The sequence below is a fragment of the Botryllus schlosseri genome, chromosome 6 (genome assembly GCF_051294905.1).
Source record: "Botryllus schlosseri isolate E-star chromosome 6, Bs_hap1, whole genome shotgun sequence".
In the NCBI taxonomy this organism is placed as follows: domain Eukaryota; kingdom Metazoa; phylum Chordata; class Ascidiacea; order Stolidobranchia; family Styelidae; genus Botryllus; species Botryllus schlosseri.
The window spans coordinates 25,704,216-25,729,841 of record NC_137241.1 but is presented as its reverse complement, the minus strand read 5'-3'; the positions used below and the strand labels follow the sequence as shown (position 1 = coordinate 25,729,841).

General features: G+C 37.8%; 2 protein-coding genes across 2 annotated transcripts; one reads left to right on the top strand and one right to left on the bottom strand.

Annotated features, from left to right (window-relative positions):
- The first annotated feature begins 858 nt into the window (after positions 1 to 858).
- Positions 859 to 12,867, top strand: LOC145441818 (uncharacterized). The gene is made up of 15 exons (XM_080319755.1): positions 859 to 1,423; positions 2,112 to 2,203; positions 4,008 to 4,171; positions 4,598 to 4,687; positions 4,786 to 4,974; positions 5,115 to 5,273; positions 6,488 to 6,641; positions 7,288 to 7,430; positions 8,430 to 8,574; positions 9,135 to 9,292; positions 10,365 to 10,556; positions 10,617 to 10,763; positions 11,261 to 11,332; positions 12,288 to 12,419; positions 12,477 to 12,867. The coding sequence occupies exons 1-15, from the start codon at positions 1,209 to 1,211 to the stop codon at positions 12,825 to 12,827; spliced, it is 2,403 nt and encodes an 800-aa protein (XP_080175881.1). The 5' UTR covers positions 859 to 1,208; the 3' UTR covers positions 12,828 to 12,867.
- A 573-nt stretch (positions 12,868 to 13,440) lies between these two features.
- Positions 13,441 to 25,497, bottom strand: LOC145441819 (uncharacterized). The gene is made up of 21 exons (XM_080319756.1): positions 25,341 to 25,497; positions 23,474 to 23,495; positions 23,291 to 23,362; positions 23,099 to 23,229; positions 22,682 to 22,826; positions 22,552 to 22,625; positions 21,581 to 21,659; positions 21,428 to 21,492; positions 20,870 to 20,963; positions 20,017 to 20,079; positions 19,834 to 19,957; positions 19,635 to 19,689; positions 19,345 to 19,468; positions 18,890 to 19,062; positions 18,610 to 18,768; positions 17,709 to 17,848; positions 17,237 to 17,301; positions 16,260 to 16,460; positions 15,995 to 16,098; positions 15,761 to 15,838; positions 13,441 to 14,177 (listed from the first exon to the last, which is right to left on the bottom strand). The coding sequence occupies exons 1-21, from the start codon at positions 25,391 to 25,393 to the stop codon at positions 14,093 to 14,095; spliced, it is 2,106 nt and encodes a 701-aa protein (XP_080175882.1). The 5' UTR covers positions 25,394 to 25,497; the 3' UTR covers positions 13,441 to 14,092.
- Positions 25,498 to 25,626: the final 129 nt, after the last annotated feature.

The following is a 25,626-nucleotide window of genomic DNA, read 5'->3' as shown; positions in this document are numbered from 1 at the left end:
TTAGATTTTTTTCGTCGCTACTTCTACTTCTACTTGAGTAGCTTTCTTGACTACTTTGACCAGGGATATATAGAACTATATATCCCTGACTTTGACCATCTCTGAGCGCGTACAGAGATCAACAGGATTCTCTACTGCCACAGACAACCTCATCTTGCGTAGTCCTTGCATGTTATGATCAGCCGATCAGCGAGCCCCTAAATGCAATCCGAATGCGTGTCCGCAATGGTAAGTGTCCATATTGCCACCCGGTCCACCTAAGCTATGTACAACCATACCGCGCATAGTTTATTAAACATTGCTAGTTGCTACGTAGTTTATTGAAAATTTACTTGAGCCCTCTAATTCCCATATAAGTAGGAGATGCAAAGTGACAACGGGATGTCGAAACACCATCCATAGGCTACCCAACAACAATAATTGGCAAGCATCCTTGGCAAGTATTGGCAACATCGTCTATTTCCGCGTACCACTTCGAAATTTTTGTACTTTGTAGAGGCGTTTTACCCAATGATATATATCATTGGTTTTACCTAAGCAGTCACCTTCCTATATTTTCATCGTACCGCAATCTTGTGGTCTTTTTAAATGATGAAATTATAATTAAACGCACCAGTCTCTAGTTAATGAGTATAGAATCAGTCCAAGTACTATACAGTCTCCATAATGACTTCGTGGACGAAGCGAAGCTAAGCGTCTTATAATCGAAAGAATACAGCTTGAAATAATAGGATGCCATGAAAGATGTTACAGCGAAAATAAATGATGCACTGAACCCACTGAGCTAAATTTAGTCCGGACTCCAGAGGTTGTCAGGTTGCCAATTTTCATAATATATGTATTTATATATCCCTTATTATAATGAAAATGAGGCACGTTTGCTTCAGTCATCATTAAAGTTTATATGGACGTGAAGCAGAACAGAGTTCATTGAGGTGGGGTGTCAAAGAGAACAGGTTTAATACCACTGTGTCAGAACTTGATTATATCTGACTCCGCAATGGCCCCCAAGTTGCTAACGGGTGCACGAGTTATTATAAAGGATTCTGCTGACAGTCATCAAATAATGTTGACAGTTTGTCTAGTTTTGAACCTTTCTCCTTCCAATACTGTAAGTCTATAATTTAGATATGGAGCCTATATATCGACATCACTCATCAATGTTAGTCTGATACACTTTGCAATATATGATACTATAAGACAAATCGATGGCGGGCGTAACGGTGCCTGACCAACTAATAGATACCGGAACTGGTGGCGAAGGTGCGGGCGACTTCTCAGTCGTGTTGACTGAGGTGCCAAATGTAGATTCCATTGGTGGAAAAGAAGTCGAAATTGAAAGTATGGAAATGGACAATCATTTCATGCCCGGTCGATCAAGAGCCGCCGATACTATCTGCCTGGAGCCTGGCTGTGATTTCAGGTATTAATCATATGGTGCAAGCCCGTGTAGTAAGTAACGTTAGCATGAAAAGGGAAAATCAGAATCGGGATAGAGAGCAATGATCTACAGAAGAGTCAAGAGTGTCAGCTCGAAAAGCTTCAGGTTTTAATATATTCAAGTACAAATATATTATTTAAAATGTAATCTAAAACAAAATCTTTGACGCCGCTCTTTTTCTCAACAATTGCCAGTTGACTGATGCATGTCAAAATTGTGAAAATTAGATATAATAGATACGATTTCATATCCTGCTACGATGCCGATAGTCAATATAATTTGGCTGTCATGTGAGTACCGTAAAACCTCTAGTTTCCTGAAACTCACAGAAAAATCTCTGTAGTGTAAGGTGTTTGTGTCATGATGACTAGGCTATGAATAGGGATCGGACGTTTTATATTTTTGTCCTTGATGTTTTGCAACATTTGTATGTGATGCCGCACCACCCCTGACAGGACTTTCCTTCATTTCTGACTACTCTTCTGTAACCTACTTAATGATAACACTGTTAATTACGCAATGCCTATGTATCAGTGTTGGCGACAGATACAGATTTCCTCTCTGCAATCTCTTTTACTATACTGCACGGTCAAGGAATGATTTCTGAGCGGCGGATGGCCGTCATTTTTGTTAGCCTGTAAGACATAATACTTACCACATTTGTATTTAGATGCAGCAGAATTCCAAAGTTGCGAAGTCACCTATCCCAAGTTCATGGCATTCCACAACCGATGCATACATTTCGCTTCGAGACAGAGGAAGGTAATGTCAAATTGATTTGAAAAAGACCTCATTTCTTGGCAGATTGCATGAAACGGGATATCTACACTCTGCACTTCATGCGAGTTATGCAGCTGGTGATATTGTTTTCAATTTCGAGATGAATACGGTAGGCATATTATGCAGAGGTGGTCAGTAACGAAGTACTTCTACTTTTTCGAAGTACCCAAGTAGTTTCCCTCTACTTCTAGTACTTACTCAAGTAGATCTGAATTTCACTACTTCTACTTCTACTTCATAATATTTTGTGATCTACTTACTTACTTTTCGCTATTTTCAGTTTGTCAAGTAGAAGTAGTTTAATCCTCCAATCAGGAAGAAAGCCTGAGAAATTTCAGGGCTGTTTTCACGGAGTATCGACATTTAATTTTCATAAAAGTTGAGTTAAGCCCAGAATTTTCGTCGCGCTTCGCGTGCAGTGAATGCGGAGTATCCAGTATGATTTCACGAAAGTATCGGTGAATATAATTTAGGTAGCGGGTTGGCGTGGTTCCGTTCACACCGCATTGTCGCCCTTCGCCATAACAAATATTTCATCACAGTATATATGGCTTATCATAACGCTTGAAATTGATGTTTCACAATCTAGCATTTACTTATCATACCGTAATCTAGCTGTCCATGGCGTGTCCTAATCTGGAAAAGTGGACTCTGATTTTTTTTTTAGTTTTAGAGCTGTTTTAGCATACCAACCTTCGAAACTTTCTGGACTAAAGACATTAAATACATGTTCCGTCTTTAGATCTATATTTCATTTTCAATTCCCAGTACCATATTTTGATTTCTAATTAATATCAGTTCTTTTGTCTGGATAACGTACATCTTGAAGTATAAAAACAAGTGTAGTAATGCCTTCAGAAATAAAGCTACACAATATAGCATTTTTAGGGTCCACCATATTTTTTATTAACATTTAATAATCGCACAAAGTGCTTACACCGCAACTAACAAAACATCTCCGTATTGCTCTTCGACTAAACTGCAGGCCATATAATATGGGGGAGTGCGCAACACCATGACATTTTTTAAAACGTGCTGTTTGAGTAAGCAAAGGATTAGTATCGCATTTCCATATCATTACTATCATTTTCATCCCATGATGTGGACGAATGCTTATGCTATCGAAAATTGGATACCTGCTGGTATGCATCAATATGAATCAAGCTCGTCACCTTTCGCATAGCACAATTTGCACCTCTTTATAATCCATGTGAACGAATTAGGATCGTTTTCACAACCACTTACTTACTTGAGTACTTTTAAAGTCAGTCAATACTATTTCTACTTCAAGTAGTTTTAGGTTGCTCATGGAAGAAGTACTTCTACTTGTACTTGAGTAGATTTTTTCGTCGCTACTTCTACTTCTACTTGAGTAGCTTTCTTGACTACTTTGACCACCTCTGATATTATGTGATCGTATATTCTTGCTATCCAGTCCCAACTGCAAATAAACGATAGAAGTAGATGCTCATTAAACTTCACACTAGGTCCTTATACGCGTAGGTGATAAAATTTCAGACCTTGTGAATTGTGATTTCCCTAACGTAAGTCACACCAAATTTGTGTAACATCCGTTCTGTAATGACGAAATTAATCGATGTATCCATTCCTCCAATTCAGTTACACCTGGCAATACTTGTGTGATAGTCGGAACATCAAGCTACCATTGCCAGTAATATGAAATTCTATTTTGGTCATAATTCAACCCTAATTCTGTTCTAGTTTCACTCATACTCGACAATGATACTTTGCGGTTTGCACTCGTATGATTTTATATTTTGTGCAGCTTTTCGGCTGTGGTTGAGCGAGATTGAAAATCAAAATCATTGCTCGTACATGCGAAGACGGGGCTGGCAGAAAAATAAGAATGGTAGCGAAAGTGCTTGCTTTTACTGTAACAGAGGCGGCCTCTATATCAGCAATGCTTCAAAAAAGCAATCGAAACAACAGGTAAGTACTTCACTCAGAGTAGAACGCTATTTGGGGGGCTTAAGATTCCTTTATGAATTTTGTATCGAATGCGGAATATGTTGACTACCGTACCACATCATTGGTATTTTGTCCATCAGTACTGGTATTTGAAAAATTAGCCCAGAAACTGTTAAGAGTGAGGAAAATTATTAGCCTACATTATAAGTGAACAGCGTTCGATATCAGTGTAGAAAAATGGGGGTTGAACGTAGCTTGAACTCGAAATGAACAACAGTGAACATGATGCCTTGAAGCGTTGTGCTTGTTGATCGGTAGGTCGTGGGTTCAATCCCTGGTCGGGTTAGACTAAAGACCTGATTAGTAACACTGGTATCCATTGACATTACCTTGTGACTTGGCTACTTACAACGCTGGTTTTATGTTTCTTTCCCTGTATGTTTTCAGGGGACTTGTAAAACTGGAGTGGAATGCACGTCATCACTGAAGGTCACTACGTGGAAGTTACCGTCAGACACATACGAATATTTCATGGAGGTATGAAGTTCGTCTTCGTAAATCACAATTATGCATTTTAGCATTCCAGAATTTACCAATACACAAATGTATGGTTAATAATTGCCCGTTCTTCTCAGGTGGAAGCACACCTGCAGCATTATGGACATAACCTGGAGCTCGGCCACACCAGGATTCACTGGCACGACAGGAAGCTGATTGAAGACAAACTGAAAAATGGCATCAGCCGTCATAAAATTCTCGATGAGATTCGTGGCAGCTTGGATCAAACCTCGAATTTGAGTCGGATTCACCTTGTTTCCTTGCAGGTCACTGAAAAAATTTGAACTTGCAATGTGATTGGTTATGATAGTTTTTTTGTTCATTGATTTCAAAGGGAAATGATCTTATGTCTATAATGATATTGAGCATCGAGTCGTTGGAAAATTCGATGTGGATTTTTGTTTAGGACATCTATAACATTGAAAAGCGTTGTGGCATCAAAGCGAACCGTGGCAGATACTGCAGTGAAGCGGGAATAACTGCCCAAGCGTGGATAGAAGCTATGCAGCAGAGTGAAGAAAATCCAGTTTTATTGATTAAATATCAGCAAGAAGAGGCGCCGGAGGTATTTATGGATAAAAGATATATTTTCTAGTTACCATTTTTTTCACTTCGCATGTACAATCAATTTTCACAGCGTAATCCTACATGAATTGTCTTGAATTAATGCTAGAGTTCTAAAATTCGGTAGTTTTGTGCGTTCTGTGATTGGAAATCGCACTAGCTGTATTTACCAATATTGATCCCTTGTCTAGGGTTACCATTCGCTGATTAAATTGTTAGTTTGCCTGAAAAACGCAGCACACCAAATTTGGCACGATTCCAGCGGGTAATTGTAAACGCACAGGAGTTTGAAAATTTTGAATTTATTATCAAATAATTTGAAAAATTTAATTCCAAATTTTACTGTCAACTTCATGAAATTGTGAAGTTGTCTAAAAGAACGATGTCTCACAATTTTTGCTCACTTTCAACCAGTAGAAGCGAAGTTATTGTAGTTGAAAATTTTGGATTCGCAAAAATAACCTGAACGGTGGGTAATCCCAGAATTATTAATGAAAAACAAAATAACTTCCACTTCTACTGGCTGGAATTGTGTCGAGTTTGTTTTGCATCGATTTTGTAGACAGAGAGCACGACCTGACATATCAATCTCGCCTTCCATCACTTGCCATTTTATATTATCATCTTTTACTTTCATTTAATGTGCGTGCCTCCTCTTTACATCGCCTAGGCCCTGGTATGTGTCTGAATTCCAAGACTACTCCAAGTCGTTTCGGCATCTTCCCATTATTCATAGTATTGCAGTCTTGTTGATGTTTTGAAGTGATGAAATTTTATGAATAAACTTGAACTTGAACTTGAAACTCAACAATTTCAGTTGACAGTCAAATTTGAATATTTTTTATTCAATTACTTCATTATAAATTCAAAATTTACAAATTTCTGTGCTTTCTCATCTACCAGTTGGAATCAAGCCAAATTTGGTGTGCAGCGTTCTTTTTTAGACAACCTAACAATTTATTCAGTGAATCCACGGAATCCGGAAAAAAAGCTACTTTTAAACAGCATTAAGTGGCTGGTAATCAAATGAGGTTGTAAGTATTCTAGAAAACATTCCCTCGTTGGCATCATAAAAGTTTATCAACTCTAATCTGGTTTATGGAGTGCACCGTGAAGAAGGTCTGTGCTCAATTGACCGTTCTTTATTTCTGGCCTTAGCCTTGTCGTTATCATTCAGGCCTCCGGTTATTAGTTTCCATGTTAATGCTAATTCAGAAATATAGCTGCCTCGGAGAGGATGACTTCTTGCTGATATTACAAACTCCGTTGCAATTGAAGATGCTTCAAAAGCACGGACCGAGACAGTTCATGTGCATTGACGTCACGCACGGCGACACAAATTCAAACCCAAAGGCCAGCGATAGTAAAGGTAAACACAGATCGTGTTTGATATGATAATTTTGTTTCTGTTTGTTAGCAGTTTGTTCAGTAATTTCCAGTAATTGAAAAGCTATTCGCCTTCCATTATGAATATTATTCATTCATCGATGTTCAAGACTACATTCATTGCTGTTTAATTTATTAGATCACCATTCTATTATCTCTCTACAGATACTAGTCACCCATTAATATGTTTAATCAATCGAGGTAAACAATAAACATAGATGTTTGTTTATGACTGGTATCTTAATACAACCAAATACTCCAAATTAAATACGCATCCAAGCCAAATATGTGAGCCAAACTCAAAATGCTTTTCATGTGCCCATTATCAAGAGTTGATGGCATATTGACAAACATATGAACAGAGCTTGGAATAATGATGTAACGATGTACTTTTATAAATAATGCTAGACAGAGTCAGCAGTACGGGTAGCTACTAACTGTATATCAGAACGAGGAAAACAAGTGAGAATTGAAGAAAAGCACTATTTCTTTAAGTTGATAAATTATGCTGCAATGCATATAGTCTTGGAAGCAATTTTAGAGTTTAGTATCACCGGTCATATATTCAGTAATCCATGTCCGTCAAGCTGGAACACATTCATATCGTTTTGTATCGTTTTTGTGCGCAGGAGACGGGCATGAATTCCATTTGTTTGCCTTACAAGTGTTAATTCCGGACGAGAATCAGAATAAGGGACCGTACCCTGTCGCTTGGTGCGTCTCGAATAGGAGGGACGGTGACATATTGAAGGTTTTCTTTTCGCGTATCAAGGTAAAGATGATTGGAATTGCTTCATTTTCGAAACTGTGATTATTAGATTGATGGCTTTAGCACAACTGTTTATGGTGTAACTGGAGCCATTGCTAAATTCTAGTTCATGACTTGGTTTGAATGATATATTCATATTGAATTAAGCCGGATATTTTTGGCCGACATTCGTTAGGGGTAATCGTCAGCAACTGGTAAAGTATTGAAACGATTGTGGGTATCAACATTCGTATCACCAATTATGATTGAAAATATGCCAGCCAGGAATATTCGGGTTTATTTCAATATGAGCATATTATTAAATTGTATATTGAAGTTCTGTGCCTCCAGAGTGTCTTTATTATATTATGGACTTTACCAATGCACGGTCTTGTAGTATTTGCAATGAATAACCAATTTGAGATGGTGTGTAAGTGTGGAATATACCTGTGAATCACTAGGCTGTGAAATATGTTCCCTATTATTTGTCGACCTGCACTGTACACTGTATAGCAGTGGCTCCCAACCAGTGGGGAATTCAATGGCTCTGGTGGGGAACAGACCCATTTGTTAAAGACTTTGTACAGGGCAGTCCACATATTGACGGAGACACATCCGCAATTACCGTTACCAGTTAACTGCTCTAGAATGTATGTATCAAAACTGATATTGCGTGTTGTTTACAAACACTGATTTTTAACTCCTGAAAACCAATCATGGCGTCACAAACAATCCAGTATGACGTGAAATAACGCTTTCGCTAAATTTTGGTGGTCAGCGGTATCAGTTTCCAATACCTTTTAAGTTACAGTTATAGGCGATTATCTTGCTTACTGGTGTGTTAGTGTGTCTTGTGTACTCAAACAAACAAATAGCGGCTCAGTAATGACAAAAGTTTTGGGGAGTGGGGAATGAAGACAAAAAGGTTAGGAACCGCTGGTGTACAGCATGCAATAAAAACTGCCTTGCGGGAATTAACATACATCAATTTTATGAGTTAAATGCCTTTTTATTCATGTTCAGGACAATCTCGAAGGGTTCACATTGACTCCGGGTTACTTGTTTATACCGTCGACCGGTGTAACGCAAGGAGACGATTGGTTTACGATTTGGTGCAATACGTTTGGAGCAGGACCTAGAAAGTTGATGTCGAGTTGGCATGTATTCGGTAAATTGTGCTTGAACTCGCAAAGTGTTATTATTGAATTATACATATATATATTCTGTAACTTCCTGTTAACTGATTTGTTTTGTTTCGTGATCTGGTAACATATGTTGAAATTGTGTGATATTTTGATGATTTCTTCGTTTCTCTTCATTTGTAACTACTGGTATGTCAATATTTCACTGCTTAAAATGATGCTCTAACAATCGAAAATGATTATTATAAATACTTGGAACTTATCTTACATCTTCTCGAGCTTATTAAATAACCATCCCTGAATACATGTCATCAAATTACATTTGTGATTCTTCTTGAATGACATGCTTTTGTTCCACTATGTGCTGCAATATGAATGCACTTACCCATTCTGAATGATGCGATTTGCTTCGATCAAGCTCATAATGATCCACTGACCTTATTGCTACAGTCAGGTGCAGCCCCAAGCACTAATAGTATACTGCATATATTGCATGACCGGTGATTCGCGGGATAATTTCAAGTGTTCACCCGCTGTTATGTTCCGCATGAAAATGATTATAAAAAATTATGGAATCTGTATTCAGATGAATGGAAAGAAAACTTGAAGGCACTGTCGCCAGCGATTTACTCTTCCACGTCAGAAAAGACAAGAATATTGAATAATATGGAAACCGTGATTCGAGAATCCTCCGTCGAACATTTCACAAGAGTACTTGATGAATGTATCACGGACCTGAAAAGTGTAAGCAGCGCCTTGTGACTGTTTCTAATTCATTTTTTTCTTTTACCGATAGCACTGATAGTTTGCTGTGAATGCATTTTAGTTTCGCTGATATTCAAGGGATTTGAGTCTTATTGGTGACTATGCTTGAAGCCAAACGGGCTCATGCATCCCAACTGGATGCATCCATATGATATCTTTTATTCACGTGATTTCTTAAAATTGAAAAATTCACAATAGGTGTTCATGGATATTGTCTTAGGCCACGTTTCTGCTACCATTACTGATAGATGTAATATTATTGTCCGAAAAGGGAAAAAAACGTGTGAGAGATGAGGAGTTCTTTCCATTCATGTGAAATCTTCCCAAACTGCCTAGCTTGGGAATGGCATAGGATTGTACAATAGGGGTCTTCAGAAATGACCTTTTTTCTCAAATCGTACTAGCTAGTTGATAAAATTGTTAGGTTACCTAATTTAAGCCTACACATCAATTCCAACCAGTAGCCGCATTGCTAGAATGGAAAGTTTCTATTTATTATATAAAACTTAACAACAAAAATTTGAAAATTTTCTGTTCATCCCATGAAAGTGTTGGGTTGTCTATCGAAACGATGTTCTCCAAATTTGGATTTGAATAAAATAGTATTTACGTAGGGCACCACTATAATAAATAATTAAAGAATTGGTCACCGTAAATACTATTTTATTCATAATCCAAATTTTCGATGGCAATAGCTCCGCTGCCACTGGTTGGAATTGAACCAAATTTGGTGAACATCATTTCTATAGACAACCTAACACTTTCATAGGGTGAACAGAATTTTTTGTTATTTACTTTTATATCATAAATAAAAACTTTCTTCTCCTGTAGCAATGCGGCTACTGGTTGGAATTGAACCAAATTTGGTGTGTAGGCTTAAATTTGGTAACCTAACAATTTTATCGAGTAGCCAGCATGATTTGAGAAAAAAGTCATTTTTGAAGACCCCTATTGTACAATGTACATGTAGTGTACATCCATGTTTTGGATTGCTAACCTATCTTGCCCTTTGATGGCGCAGATGATTCTGATTAATATTATTCGCTCACAGAACAATCTGACGCATGCCTTTGCAACTTACTTCGAGACTTACTACATGTCGCAAGCAGAATTGTGGGCGTCCGCATACCGAACGGAGGCCGCCAACACGGCCGACGCGCATCTCGGCATCTTCCATACGAGGTTATCGAAACACATCTATCAAGAGGCCTTGAAACGCAAACAGCTAGATATATTAGTGAAGGTAATTTAACCGGCAATGTTTTTGCTTCTGTGTTTGATTCAACGATCCCTACACTTCTAGACGTTGATGAAATACACTCGAGACAACGTTTTGCCAAAGTTAAGGAATTATTACAAAGGTAAAAATGAGTTCCGTCAACGAGCCTTCACTGCAGCAACGCATAGGGACAGCATAAGTCTGTCGCTGGATGACGTGTCACCAGTACAGGTTGGTAACCGTCTATTTATGAGGGTACTGTTTTGAAGCATGCGAAGTAGCTCACTTGTGCAGGAGATATGGAATTTGTTACATCGTCTCACGACACATTGCTTTCAAGCCGTCATGTTGATTTTTGAGCTCACTCGAATTGTGTACCCGGCTAGGCCAGTGTATGTGTATTGGTCATACTTTAGTTTTATCCATATTGCTCAATATTGGGTACATCCCTATTCAAATGTTTATTCGGACCACCATTCCAAAAGGTTGCCAACCCCTGCTGCAAGCTAACCATATTTGAAACTACTGAAGTGCACGGCTAATAATGAAAACAAATTCGTCAACTAAGCATGGGCGATCTGTGAGTGTGCAGAGTATATTTCAATAATGTCAGGTTAAACTCTGTGTTTCCATGATTCTGTCCATCTGTAGCTTGGGTATTTCCAACTGATATGTTTGATATTCCGATTTTCCAACTCAAAATTAAATATATTCGTTGGTTCGGTCAGGGCCAAAAGCTTGAATGGCAAGTCTTGTCGTCAATTGAAGCTGTGGACGAACGGTCTTCGCATGTGTCACAGGTAATATTGCGATTTACATTTCTATGCGATATAAGGTCGAGTTTGGGGATGTCTTGTTCTACCGTAGTACACTAGCTTTGAAAATTTTGCCTTATCCCTTAAAGGGTGGAGATTATAAGTTAGCTGATCTGGAAGAATGTTAATCGTGTGATTAAATAATGCTAATCCGGACGCATGTGGTACTGTTAATCGAGTGGTGTGTGCGATGTCTGTTGCAGCATAATGCAGCCGATAAAAGATACTGTGACTGTAATAAGTAGAATTTATCATCATGAAATGAAATTCTCGTGTAATCAGTATGGTACAGCGAAGAAACGGATTATAGAATATTGATAGTTATATCGCTCTGCAACGGTGCGTATATGATTGGTTGATTGTTTAGTGAAGCTATTGCCTAGGACACAGCCGTCACAGTCATTATCGGAAATACTTCCACGTAGGAATTTTACGCAGTGTATTGTACAGTGTGTTCGGGTTTGCTAAATCTTGATAATAAATATAAACATACCACTTGAGGGAGTGGTAGTTCTTTTCTGACGACCTCTGAAGTTATCCCTCAAGTCGGCAGATCTGGTTTCTATGTGGTATGGTGGGCGGCCATTGATATGGGCCCAAAAATAACGGCAGTTGAAGATTGCGGGTAGTGACCTGAATCGGAGTAGCAAGACTGTGAAATGCCTCTTTGCCGGTTGAGATGTATATATTGGTGCTCATGTCTGCGGTCTGTTGTGACCTAGGGACAGTGAGCATAATTCAAAACAATAATGCAAGTCAAAAGCCTTGTAAGGGTGGTGTGACCACCCTGGATGTACTCATCGCAGCCCTGATCCCGAGAGAATTTGAAATCATGATTTTCGGGTATATGCTTTGCACAGTTGCATATAACGGTAGTAGTTTTCTCTGGACATATTGAATCTAGTTGTAAAGGTGGATGTTATCTCCTCTCATTCTCCAGATTACTGTAATGGACACTGTGAAAGCAATCCCGAACCAGGGATGTACCGCCAGACTACGCTGCCCTCTGAGATGCACGGACTGCGCGGCTTGCCCGCATCAAATGACGTGTTCTTGTACAACGACAGAAAATGTAAATTGTTGTGTGTTTGAAAAAAAACGAATTGAAATTTATCATGACGCTTTTCAGCCGACCGAGCCTACCTTATCTAACGACGGCTACATGTGTTTGCACATGCATCTCGTGTGTCGGTTTTTGCACGAGAAGCACGGCACCAGAATCGATCGACTGTCTAACGAAAATACCGAATCCGAGTCGAAGACTGACGTCATTGTGACTCTGGACAGGGACTTGCCAAAAGCGGACAGTTCCCGGGCGGTTACATCAGGATTAAAACGGTCCGTTGAAAATGTATCGACCGAAAAGGAGTTGAAACAAGAAAAAAAGCCCATAAAGATTTTCAAGTTTGACAAGGCGCCAAAAGTCTTATTTATAAATTGCAAGACGACCGTTAAGTTAATAAAAAAAGAGGTGTCCTGATAGCATTCTTTTTGATGAAATAATATATATTTTGAAATCACAGAGTGTGATCAAGTGAAATTTGGTGAGGACTATACTAAGGAATTCAAGCTCTTGGTTGGATTTACATATTACAGATTTGTAACTCATTCACCAACTCGACAGCTGGACTGTTTAATCATGTGCCAGATCGAACACAAGATGTGAAAACATAATAGCCAGTACTTTCTTATCTGCGGGATAGTGTGCAAATGAATCTTGGTTTATGGTACGACTCATGTTTCTGGCAAATCCTACACCTAAACAGAACTGTGCACGAGACGTCTTCTGAGAAAATAGATGGAATAAATGAATGAAACAAATGGAATAAATCAGGATTGGGTAATGTATTCGATTTTGTACGAGAACACTGTGATGACATTGTGTCACTGCGCTACAAAGCATCAGCGGAAAAAATGGCATTCCATTGATCTAGCCATAAATTAACTGGATTCATGTGACTGGTTATCTTTGCATCTAAATTCTAAGCAATTCGCCTTGATATGGATCATCCCATAATCCTGACGCACAAAAAAAACACCTTCCCACATCTAGCGAGAGCCTGTACAAACTTCCGAAACATGACATTGATCAATAAATTTCATTTGTTCATTTATTGATCACAGAGAAATAATCAAAAGTCTAGCTAGCGGTAAAAATCACAGTAACAATGCAAGAGAACCCGACTCTATTGCAACTAAAACAGGTAGTAAAATGTAATTCATAACGTTACAAAATGCAAAAGAATCTGCCCAAGATGACAGGGGTTTCATCAACAAAAGGACGTAGGTAGAATGTTAACGCATCGCATTTTAAAACAACGTATATTCAAACTACAAGAGACAGAATTGATATCACGCTATTCCAAATATATAAAACGTAGAATGCTAATATAAACGGATGAAATTTGGCACACACGGTATTCCAAATATATAATCATGATACTAATATAAATGGATGAAATTTGGCACACGGTACGGTACGCCTTTTAAGACGTAGAGCAATAGTCTGAATGCTTTGATTTATTTTATGCTTTGATTTATTTTATTTCAAATATATAAACGTTCAAACAAGATTACAATGAAAGTCAAACATAAAATATCGAAGACTTGCGATAAATCATAAAAGTGAGATAACAAGGAGTCCACATTGTAGGCATGCTCCATGATTAATCGGGGCACAGCAGAAATAGTAACCTTTTTTTATAATTAACAGCAAAATTTTCGAACATGATATTTCAGTGATTGTTACAGTTCAGAACACATGGTTTCTTGATCTCGGGCCATACGCATGAACCAGCGACGATCCTTTAGTGGAAATCTTTGTGAGATTCTGTAAATGTTAGTGATCATAACTCCGAGTTAGCCTACTTCAACCATCAGGTATGATAAGATTCATCATCAATTTAACCTGAATTCGAAATTTTGATTTACAAATATTTGTAGTATTCCTCTCCCTAATTCAATAAAGATTGGTGGGATCTACAGAAAGTATTCCAAGTTACTGGTAACCTCAACATGTTAACATATTATACATTGTTCAAGATTTTAAAGCTGAATATTGTCAAAGGAATACATTCCGCACCATGCCGGGTGACACAAAATACCACAGACTGATATTTTATTAGATCGAATTGAGTATTTATAATGTCATCATGTGAAGACACTTGCAGTATCGAAGCCCAATAGTTGACATTTACCAGATTTTGGTGAGAATTTGCGGGTCAAATAACATGAATGATGATTATGGCAGAGGATTCCGCTAATATATTGATGTCTTGGTAAATGAGGGTAATAGCCTACTCCAGATTGAAAAATGGACTTGATGTTGGCCGATCAGAATTATAGTCATAGCATTTTGATGTCATATCCTGTTAGACTTGTGCGATTTCGAAATTTAAATTTGTGATGAATATTATGCAAGTACAGTGGCATTAATGTGGATTAAGTGGGATTTATTATATCTGGGTACTCACTAGCTACCACACTAGTAAAGGAAATTCTTTGTAATATTGGAATAGCATTTATATCGTTAGATCAAGGGTGTCAAACATACGGCCGGCCCGCCAGACAGACGATTTGATCCAGCTCGTGAAGCAATTCTGAGTAGATTAAAAAATGCAGGATGATTTAATGGAAGTAGCCTATTTTTACTAAAAATCTAAGCATTTGTTAGACATAAGCTAGATAGTATAAGCATTTTTGAATTTACTCAGCACATCTCTAACAAATGCATGCTTAGATTTTTAGTAAAATACTTCCATTAAATAATCCCTCCAGACAGCAAATGTCGACTATGTTCATTGTTCGTAGGCCACATTATAACCATCCGACAGCGGTCTTGTGGTTTCACTATAGTCGCTATTAGGAAAAAGTCGGTGACATTGACGTCCAATTCCGAGAAGGCAAAAAGTGCACCCACTGAGTTTAGCGTGTTATGGACAAATGGACTGAAAACTAGATATTCACAGAAGCGAAAACGCCAATGCGAAGCCGTTATATGCAGGATACGTAGAGAATATAATAATTACACAGAAGTATAAATCAAATATATGGGTCGCAATGCTGTATCACTTCTTACTCAAAAGGTTCCCGGCCTCCAGAGAAACGCGGGTCGTGATTTAATAATATATAACGGTATTAAAATGGCCAATCACCGTATTTCTTCTGGCAATTCGGCTGTTTGCAAATAAAGCTGTTCGCTAGAATTGAACCTCTAAGGTTCGTAATACAATGCAATATACTAATATAGGCTTGATTATAAAGTATTCCATGAAAAACAAGGGTATGGATTTTGAGGTAACATTTTGGTCCGGCCCGCGAGTGATCTCAAGGTTTGAATCCGGCCCGCGACGCAAGTTGAGTTTGACACCCCTGCGTTAGATATTTAATAACGATGTCTGCAGAAGCCATTACCTTTTCAATGACCTCAATCTCCTTCTCTTTTCATAAATGTCTTCCGTTTCTTCAAACAATAGCACATCATGCGGTATCCTGAACCAAGAAAATCAAAATTACTAGCCTAGTTTTAGTATTGTGTTGATGATCTGTCAAAATCTGGTGAACTTGAGAAACTTTGAAGATAAAAGAGGAAAAACTCTGACTTAAACCTCATTAATACACCAATAAGCACTATTCGATTTAAGATACCTGATATTTTTGAAACTTCGAATTTGTAGCTCAAGTTCCGAAGGGGCCTCCGTAGGAATCGGTGCTTCCACTGCTTTGTTTACGATTTCTTGTGGCTTTTGGGCCTGTGACCAAGTATTATTCAATATCATTGAAATTTTCGGCAATTTGGAGATTTGCGATCCATCATATAAGAGCTGGTTAAAAATATATTTTAAAAAAACTTTCTAAAAACGCAAGGAAAAATAACAGTCCTATCTACAGAGAGTCTCTATAGTTACATCACCTCCTTTTCATCTTCAGATACACTGATTCCTTTTACGGAATCTTCAATGAAAATCCGATAGTAGCCAGAATCTGACAGGAATTTTTCAATTTTCAGTCTCTTCTCTTCCTTGTATTTGGCACGGTCTTCCAAGAATTTTTCTTTGGTCAGAGGTTGCAGCGAATCATCATTTTTAGAGACATCTTCCTCTATTTCTTCTTCCTACGAGATCATCAGGAATTAAGTGTTACGAAGACAATCTCATGGAAAAATGTGATTTTTCAATCTTATGCAGCATATTTGGGACAGCTAAGAAAGTACCCAAACCAGAACCCTAAGTCTTGTTACTTTGCAAGGGACATCATTTAGAATTGAAAAAGTAAACAGTCAAAACACGACTTCGATGTATTCCAACAATACCGTCTCTCGTTTCCTTCATTTTAGCGTTGCTCTCATATATTTACTTACTACATTTGCTTGCTATATTCGCTTCTTAGCTCATTATATTGTCCTACCTAACGGAGGGAAAAAATTGAACATTATTCTAAATACATACAGGCAACGCCGGACTTGAAGATTGCAGTAATATCGGGTATCCATGTCAAGACCATCTGATGTCGGTGTGACAATTGAAAATTATCTGATTACATGATTTGCATGGTTAATATTATTGCCTCCTGTATTTTGTGGTTGACGAAATCAATAACTTTCGAATAATTATAGCCAGCCCTACTTATCTATGCTAATAATAATATGTAAGGTCTTCTAAATTATCTTCGCATTGATTTACCAACGCTTGGTATTGATCTGTGGATGGGTGCTCATCATGTAACACATATGCCACTGTGTATTGAAGTGCAAATTTTGGATAGCAATATACCTTTAAGCATAAATTTTCCAGTTATCACATACGGTGCTAGCTATTTTCCCAAACTTTAATGTAATGCAACAATCTGTTCTGCCTATTCGTATGTATATAAACAAATGTTGTACATCACCTCTTCACTCTCAGATACACAGCTGCTTTCGGGGGATTCTGGCAGCACTATTGTTGCTTCTTCAACTAAAATAAGGCATTTTCGATTATATTTTACATACATACAAATTACTACTAAATAAATACAGTCCATCCTCAAGATTACCGGACCACGACTGACCTATCGATCTCGCTTCCCATGACATGCCGCCCTATTTCTTGTCGCATTCTTTTTTCTATACTATCTTCTTTACTTTCATTCAGTGTGCATGCCTCCTCTTTACATCGCCTAGGCCAAGGTGGGTGTCAGATTCCATAGACTACTCCAAGTCACTTCGACATCTTCCTGTCTTTTCATTGTATCGCATTTTTGTGGTGTATTGAACTGATAAAATTGCTAATAAACCAATGATGATGACATCCAACTTCATGATCAAGTCATGAATGATAATTTATAGCGTTAGATTCAAATAAACGAATGGTATATTACGTACCGGCAACATCTTTTTCTTCTGGAGTAACTTCTTCCACTACAATTGCAGCTGGCTCGTCACATGAATCACTGTCACTTACGTATCCATACTCGGCCATTAGCGTCTCCAGCAGAGCAGAGTACCGTGCTCGCCGTTTCGACCTAAATAATATAATTTCAAAGTACAGAAGTAAAAGTATCTGATTATGGACTACAGAATCAAACGAATGAAAAATAGCTCAAAGTTGCTTTTACTGTTGTGCAACTATATAATAATGTTATGACATCCTCACATGACAAATCAACTTTTCTCAACCTATAAATTTCAACGCCAGTGGAGTGTGTTGTAAAGCTAATAATATCAGCAAAAACAGCCACAAAAACAAGATGCGCTCAGTACCGCAGTAGGCTATATAGATTTTTTCCAATTGCTCCAAGTTTCTCGAATCGTACTACTTTCCCAAATACTTTGCATATAAACTACTTCTCATTATATTCAACAGCCTTTGAACCGATTTGCAATAGAAATCGTCATAACAACTGTTGCTCTTCTTGAATATAGTCATGGATTATTTCGTAAACGTAAATCTACAATTTATTGCAGTTTGCATACCAAACACAAATGCAAACCTCAGGGCGAAAGCGTCGCTAATTGAAAGATGTCATAACAAATCTATTGACAGTAAATAACTGTACAATATAGTAAACAACTTATGCCAGCTACTTGCAGCAATTTGGCCTGTTAGAAAGTTAGAAATTGCTTTAATTTCCTTGCTTGAAGTAAAGAAAACGTTTTTGCTTACGTGACACATTGCACTGCAGGCTATTTATTTTTATATAAACGCCAGAATTCCTTCCATTTCAGCATCACAACTAGAATAACATGTGCAAACTTCAAAATACAGGAAAATATTATTTCATACGTGCTTGTGGACGTGCTCTTGACTCTTTTACTGGAAGACATCACAGGGGCTGATCTGGAACGGATTTTTCTCGCTTGATTCGTCAGCATAACAGAATGCTTATCCGACCCGACCCCATGAACCAGGGCATCACACCGTTCAACGTGTGCAGTGGAAGGCCTGAAAAGATTGTGCCCTTGAAACGAATGTGGCAGTCGATAAAAACCTACAATAATAACTCTTGAAGAAAATGGACACCATCAGCCCAAATTGCATAAATAATAATCAATATGACACATACCTAGTATCTGGGTTGGCCAACTTATCAACGACGGTCCGAGAGGGCCTTTCTTTTCTGTAAAACCTTTTTATGCCGGGAGCAGCGGGAGGTTTTCTCATTCGCCTCAAAACATCGTGGTAATTCGGCAACCGGGAGCTAATATTTTCCAAATAGTATGCGGCCCAGCGTTGATTCTAAAAGAAACGATGGATTGAGACTGAATTTGAAATCGGCATCTCGACACCCTGAAGTATATACCTACTTCACTCTACTAACTATCAAGTTTCCATACTGTCAATGTCACATTTAGTAATTCTTGTCAGGTATCAAAGCCTTGAATCGACAATAGTGAGTTTGCATTGAAAACATGGACAATTCAGATCAAGAGTTTTAGGGTATTCTAAATCATCATACCGTTGACAGAAGCGTAGAAATTCTATTGTCACAGGACAAATAGCCCCAAAGACATTACTCACTTCTGTACATATCTCAAATTGTACATCGTCGACTTTCTTTCTTGAATCCTTGGCTGATTGTCTACTCACAACCGGCGGGCTTGACATTGGTCGTTGATGGCGCTTGAATTTTTTAGGCTCCGCACTGCGGTAGAGTAAACACGGTTATAATTTGGTAGAACAAATTGAGCGTGATTAAGCTACCAAATGATAAGGCATCTGAATTAAGCTGAAGCAAATTTTGTTAATCATGCAATGAAGGCCACCGCTCTCGGGAAAAGCAATCGAACAATCTCTTTGAACATTCATACCTCTTCCATCTTTCTGTTGTTAAGGTCGATTCAGGGGTTGGCGGTCGTCCAGACACTAAAATATTTTGATTCGTTGTAAGCTAACCAATAGAGAGGAGACGGGGGCATAATGTCAGACATAGCCAGTGGTTCTATTACTTTTATACGCTAAAGACGCACAATGTTCAATGAGATACACAATGCAATGTGATGTGCAAACCTGGTCGGGATGACGTTGATCGGAATGTTGGAGGTGACAAGGACTTCAGTCTCCTCTCTATATCCGTAGTGCTGACGATGGACTTTGGTCTGGTATATGAAAATCCACCTTTGGCTAGTTGTACCTGGAAAATCTTGTGATGTGGAATCCTCTATTTTCCTCCATCAAAATAGATACCGGTACCTGCTTTGTGGAATTCTTCAGGTTTCTGTTCAACATTTCATACCTCTGATTGCATATTTTCACCTAAGGATTCAGACGTATTATTGTGTGAGCTTAAACAGTTAAAATACTGAAGACTTTGCGAGTGCAATTTATCAGGTATTTACTACCTTACCTTACAACAAACTGCAGAAATTTATAATCGCACATGCTAGTTTCAGGTGGATATGAGTAGGGCAAGTTTTTGCAGCTTCTTCCGGCTGCTTCCTAAATACTCGGAAGTTATGTAGTATGGTGTTTTCGGCTGTTTGGGGGAATCTTATATCGCGACTTCTTCTCCATTTTTTTCATGCAGCTTTTTCGATTTTTCACGAAACTTTTGGCAATTTTTTTCGAGTTTTCATGCAAGTAACTTTTTAATGTCAATATTTGGCACTATATGTAAATAGATCGCTGGATTATTACACTGTCGTTTAAATTTGAGATTCTTTCTGATTAGACGTACCTTCATGCTAGACCGCCGAAAATTCTATTTCCACGGGGTCAAAATTTTTAGTCTATTGATTTTGTTGAAGCCGCCAACACCGAGTATTGCTACAGTGCCTTGGATATGGAGCGATTCCAGCATCTCATACCCTAATAATTTCAAGGAACTTGTCCATAAATGCAACTTTGGTGAAAAATAAGTGCAGCTTTCCATGGATTTGACTGCAACAAAAACTTGCCCTAGATATAAGGTTACACAAAGTGCAAAGTCAACACAATTGTTCGACTATTTTGATTTTACAACATATCTTGACATGAAAAAGTACTAGATTACGATAGGGTGGCTATATAATGCTGTGAATTTTTTTTATTTCAATCACCAATTCACCTGTGTTCTGAATTCTTCGGATTTCAGTGGATTTACCACAAATTCGTGCGACTTCAGCTCAGGCTTATTATACCTCAGTTCATTGTCCTTGTATCTTGAAACAACAATGTCCACAAATCCCTACCATTATGCTGACAAGCTTTGATGTGCTGATATAATGTTACAGAGCACAATAGTCTTCATATTATGAGCAGTATCAATATTAATGAATAGACTCATGTTGAGTAAATATTAATCAAAGTTACTTTTGTAGGATCAACTTACTCTGATGTTGATTCAACAGCTCCTCAATCAAATACTAAAAATACATCTACTACCAACTTGGTGTTGTTAACAAAAAGCTTGGTACTGCCTAACAATTGAGGATGATGTGACTAGATGTCACACCTGTATCAAATATTATTGTAGTGCAGGTAAGCATAGTAAGCAGTAGAAATTTGTGGTGCTGGAGCGTGATACGTAAGAGAATAATCACTATATACACTTGACAGATAATAGAAATAGGCCCAGTGTGAAAAGAATATCTGATATCATAATAGATCACAATATCCTCCTTACTCATTATTGAGATGCCTCCAAAGTTTCTTGTCTCTTGGAGTTGTAAATTGTCGGAAATTGTCGATCTGGATAAGAATTAAATCGAGGGGAATAATTATGTTATAGTATCTTATTTAGCAATTCATATAGATATAAAATACCACTAAGACTAACCTTGTATAACCTAGTCCAAGTTTTCTCTACTGGAGAATTCAGATCATCGGTAATCTGATATTTCTCAGACCATTCACACCTGCAACAACAATGTCATTGGTAGGGCGATTTTTTGTACATGTCAAAATAAGTCAAAATTAGGTCAAAAAATGTTTTGTTTACGAAGTCAAAAATTTTTTACAACCTGCATTTCGTTTGTATCGTAGATTTTGCACTGTCGGTGAAATTATCATTTGACATTATACAGCTTGTAGCCTACTTTATAGGCCCATGTTGTAGACGGCCCATTGTCTGCTTATTGTGAATCATAAACATTCAAATAAAACAAATAGGTTGACATGGTGTTATGCTCAACGTACCATAATATGGTGAAGCAAGGCTGCGTGGGCATTGCATGGTTCTTATATCAAGAAGCGCATTATGAAAAATCGTTATGTAGACACCATTGTCAGAATGAAGCAACATGGTGTCTCACCAGCGGTGTACGCACACACAACTTCAGTGTTGTCAGCCAACAACTGCTACTGTTGGACGTTCTTTCTCCATTCCTGGCAAGCTACTTAGTAAGGACAGACACTCTCTACCTTAGAATGTAGGAAAGTATTTTTCGTTGTTGTTGTACTACAACAAATTTTAATTTTTCTACCATTTTTTCCACCATAATACATGACGCAACTACTGGAATTCTTCATAGGGCTAGATTTCGTTAAAATAAAGTTATTTCATGAAAACATTTATCAGTTTTTGAGTCAAAAAAGTTTTTTCAGGCCAAACTACTTCGTAAGGACAGACAGTTCGAACCAGAAATGAAGATAAGTAGTAGGCTACAATTCTAATATTATGTGGGAAAACACCTAATTTGCATATGTTAGTTCAAAATTGAGTTTTCAAGGTCAAAAAATGTCCAACACGCGGAGGTATGAGGTATGTCACGGACAAAATAGTGAGTCAGTAAGGAATTAACATCTTACAGCGTTAAAAGGTTCAAAAATTCAAACAGCTGTATTCGTCCCGGCTCTTGGTATGATGACTTCAAATATTTAACCTGGGAAAAGATATCATTACTAAATAGCTTGCAGCATAACAATGATTTAATCCAACCTTGTGCATCAGTTTTTTGGGAGATATGACTCTTCCGCACATTTTCAAAGCTCTTAAAAATGTGAGCTCGTCAATTTTCATTCCCTTTTGATCATATTCTTCGTAAGATTCAAAGGCAAGTCTTACTCCCATTAAATCTTCAAAACTGTTGAGACAAGTATATGGTTGCATCTAATTCCTAGGATAGTTTATTATTACAACTTGGTCCTATTATATATATATATATATAGCTTTGTTTCCATTTCTAGATATCCTCAGTTATAGTTTACAATTATCAATTGGGATGGGCTGTGTATTAAAATTGGACTAACAACTATCAAATAGTATTTAGGGATTCAGTCAGCGTAGAAAATGGAACACGGTAGTCGGATTTTAGTTTCGTAAGTGACCATATATACCAACTTCAGTAGCACTAACCTCAGGAAACGCTTGGAGATGAATTCGACAGCTTTCTTCAAACACGTAGCGTTATACGCACCAGACTTCAAATTCACAGTATAGTGCAAATCAACATTAAAACATCTCTCATCAATACATTTCGTCAAATCCTGAATTCACATAGCACTGTCACTGTATATAACAATCATTATGCAATGGCAGATCAATTACCTTGTTCGAGATGCTTGGACCTGAACTCATGACTTCTGGAGGCATGTTCGTCTCAAATAAATTTTTGGGGAACTGGTAAATAGAAATGCATTGTTATTTCTTGGACATTTTAGCAATACAGTATCTGGGAATATTCATTTCAAGCGTTATCAAGCACCTGTTATGACAAAATTCCAAGCTTACCCCTAGTGCTCCAGAAAGATGTCTGAAATTAAAACATATGAATTTTAAACCTTTCCGTGTTCAAATGATGAATGTTTAATGGTAGGCTGGAACGTCTTTTTGATTTTGACTGGACATTCAGTACCTTGTAACTAATATATACCAGCGTTAGGATCAAGTCACTACCTTCGAATTACATGTCATCTCGAGTCATTGCACATTTTGACTCGGGTCAAGTCAAGTCACTCGTTTTTTGGAGGTGACTCGAGTCAAGTCGAGTCACGAGTCAAGTCACAATTCAAGTCAAATTGCATTTTCCAAGTATCAGTGACGATTCAAAGTCATTGCATTTTGCTAGCTGTGTTAAAGACAGAATAATTGGCCATTTATCTTGAATAAAATAACAAATATAGAGTTATATAGGCATGCAATAAGGTGTTGTAACGCTCACGCACACATAGAACTGCAAATAAAATATGTGAGTAACTGTATAGCTACATGCTACAGACTACTATTATCAGCCAATAGGATTGAATACGAAGCCTCGAAAAGTTGAAACAAATTGATATTGTACAGTACACTACCCATCTACACATCCGTGAGCAAATAAACGCATAAAATATATTTGCTCTATTGAAATCATACAAGAGGGTTGGTAAAGGTGATCACTGCGCAATGTAAGCACTGAGCCATCTAAGAAACAGAGATACATTGCTATTAGATTAATCTACTGCTATCTACGACAACGTAAGCAGTGATCATTTCATTTGTGGTCAATTTATTTGTGATGTAGCAATAGAGGATCAGTGAAACGTACAATCAGTGAATGACTATGGTTACTCTCACAAAAGACACAGACGTATCGCGGACAATACGAACATAAGGTACACAAAATACAGTGATTTAATCGATACCGTTTACTTGATGACTTGAAATTGACTCGTAAATTTTGCAGCAAGTCACGAGTCAATCTGTATTTTTGAAGCACCGAGTCAAGTCCAGTCATAGGCCTACGAAAAAGTTGACTCGAGTCAAGCCATGATCAATCAATCATCAATCAATCTGATTTATTAATATTCTCATCGTTTCACAAGACTGCGATACAATGAAAAGATAGGAAGGTGTAGAAACAACTTCAGACACCCACCTCAGCCTAGGCAAAGTAAAATAAGAGGCATGTACACTGAATGAAAAGTCATGCAGAGAATATAAGACGCAAGCGACGAAATGAGGTAGCATGTGGCGGAGGGCGAGGTCGATGTTAGGTCGTGGTCCGGTAATCCTGAAGACTGGCTAGTATTCATTTAGAAGAAATTGCTTGTATTTCGACTTGAATGCGGACATGCTCGACGACTGTCGGATTGCCATGACTCGAGTCCCAACACTGATATATACGGTAGAAACCTCCTAGTTCAATGATATATGTAGGTGTTTGAGTAATACAATGCACCAGTTTGCTTCGAGTCTTTCCTATCTTCTCATGGTCACAACATCGTAATCTTTTGACATTTTATGAAATGAACAAACCTAATATAATGAACTATAATGCTTAAATCAATTCAATATAGGGTTTAAATCGATACCAGCCTGCGTTTTGTTACTGTCGGGTCAAATTTTGGACATACTGACTTTACCTTGCGTTGAAACATACTTCTTCATTGCCCTTTGTTTAAATTTCTGGTCTAGTGTGCCTGCCTATTTCAATATGTTCATGTATTTTCATTACTATATTTCCTTAGTCAAGGTTTTGGTCCCTTCCTGACTTATTTTTTAATTGTATCGCAATACTTACGGTATTTTGCATTGACGAAAAGTGTTAATAAATGATACGGTAATAATGGTCATCATATACTACGGTACTCTAGCAACATAAATATCAAATCCATACCTCAATTCTTCCCATGTAAATTCATCGTGAATTCTGTTGTAATCAAGATACATAATTTCTAGTTCAACTGCGACAAAACATCCAAGCGCTAATCCGAAGAAATGATTCACTGCATGCGTTTGCACAATGCTCAATCACCCTCCAATCACCTGCTAGAACGCCATCACGAAATGACAGAGCACCATAGAAAAACCCATTCCGTTTTCTATGCAGAGCACGCTCGAATAGGTTACTAGGGACGCAATGTTTACTCTCGTGATAATTCATGCATGGTGGACTAGTGCAG

What these genes read in the sequence shown, in the direction of transcription:
- LOC145441818 (XM_080319755.1), top strand. Translation starts at nt 1,209, where the DNA reads ATGGCGGGCGTAACGGTGCCTGACCAACTAATAGATACCGGAACTGGT. An exon ending in TCGCTTCGAGACAGAGGAAG is followed by an intron (nt 2,204 to 4,007) that starts GTAATGTCAAAT and finishes TATTTTGTGCAG; the next exon opens with CTTTTCGGCTGTGGTTGAGC. An exon ending in TTCACCTTGTTTCCTTGCAG is followed by an intron (nt 4,975 to 5,114) that starts GTCACTGAAAAA and finishes ATTTTTGTTTAG; the next exon opens with GACATCTATAACATTGAAAA.
- LOC145441819 (XM_080319756.1), bottom strand. Translation starts at nt 25,393, where the DNA reads ATGTATCTTGATTACAACAGAATTCACGATGAATTTACATGGGAAGAA. An exon ending in AAGAGCACGTCCACAAGCAC is followed by an intron (nt 17,849 to 18,609) that starts GTATGAAATAAT and finishes TATATTATTTAG; the next exon opens with GTCGAAACGGCGAGCACGGT. An exon ending in AGAAGAAAAAGATGTTGCCG is followed by an intron (nt 17,302 to 17,708) that starts GTACGTAATATA and finishes GCCTTATTTTAG; the next exon opens with TTGAAGAAGCAACAATAGTG.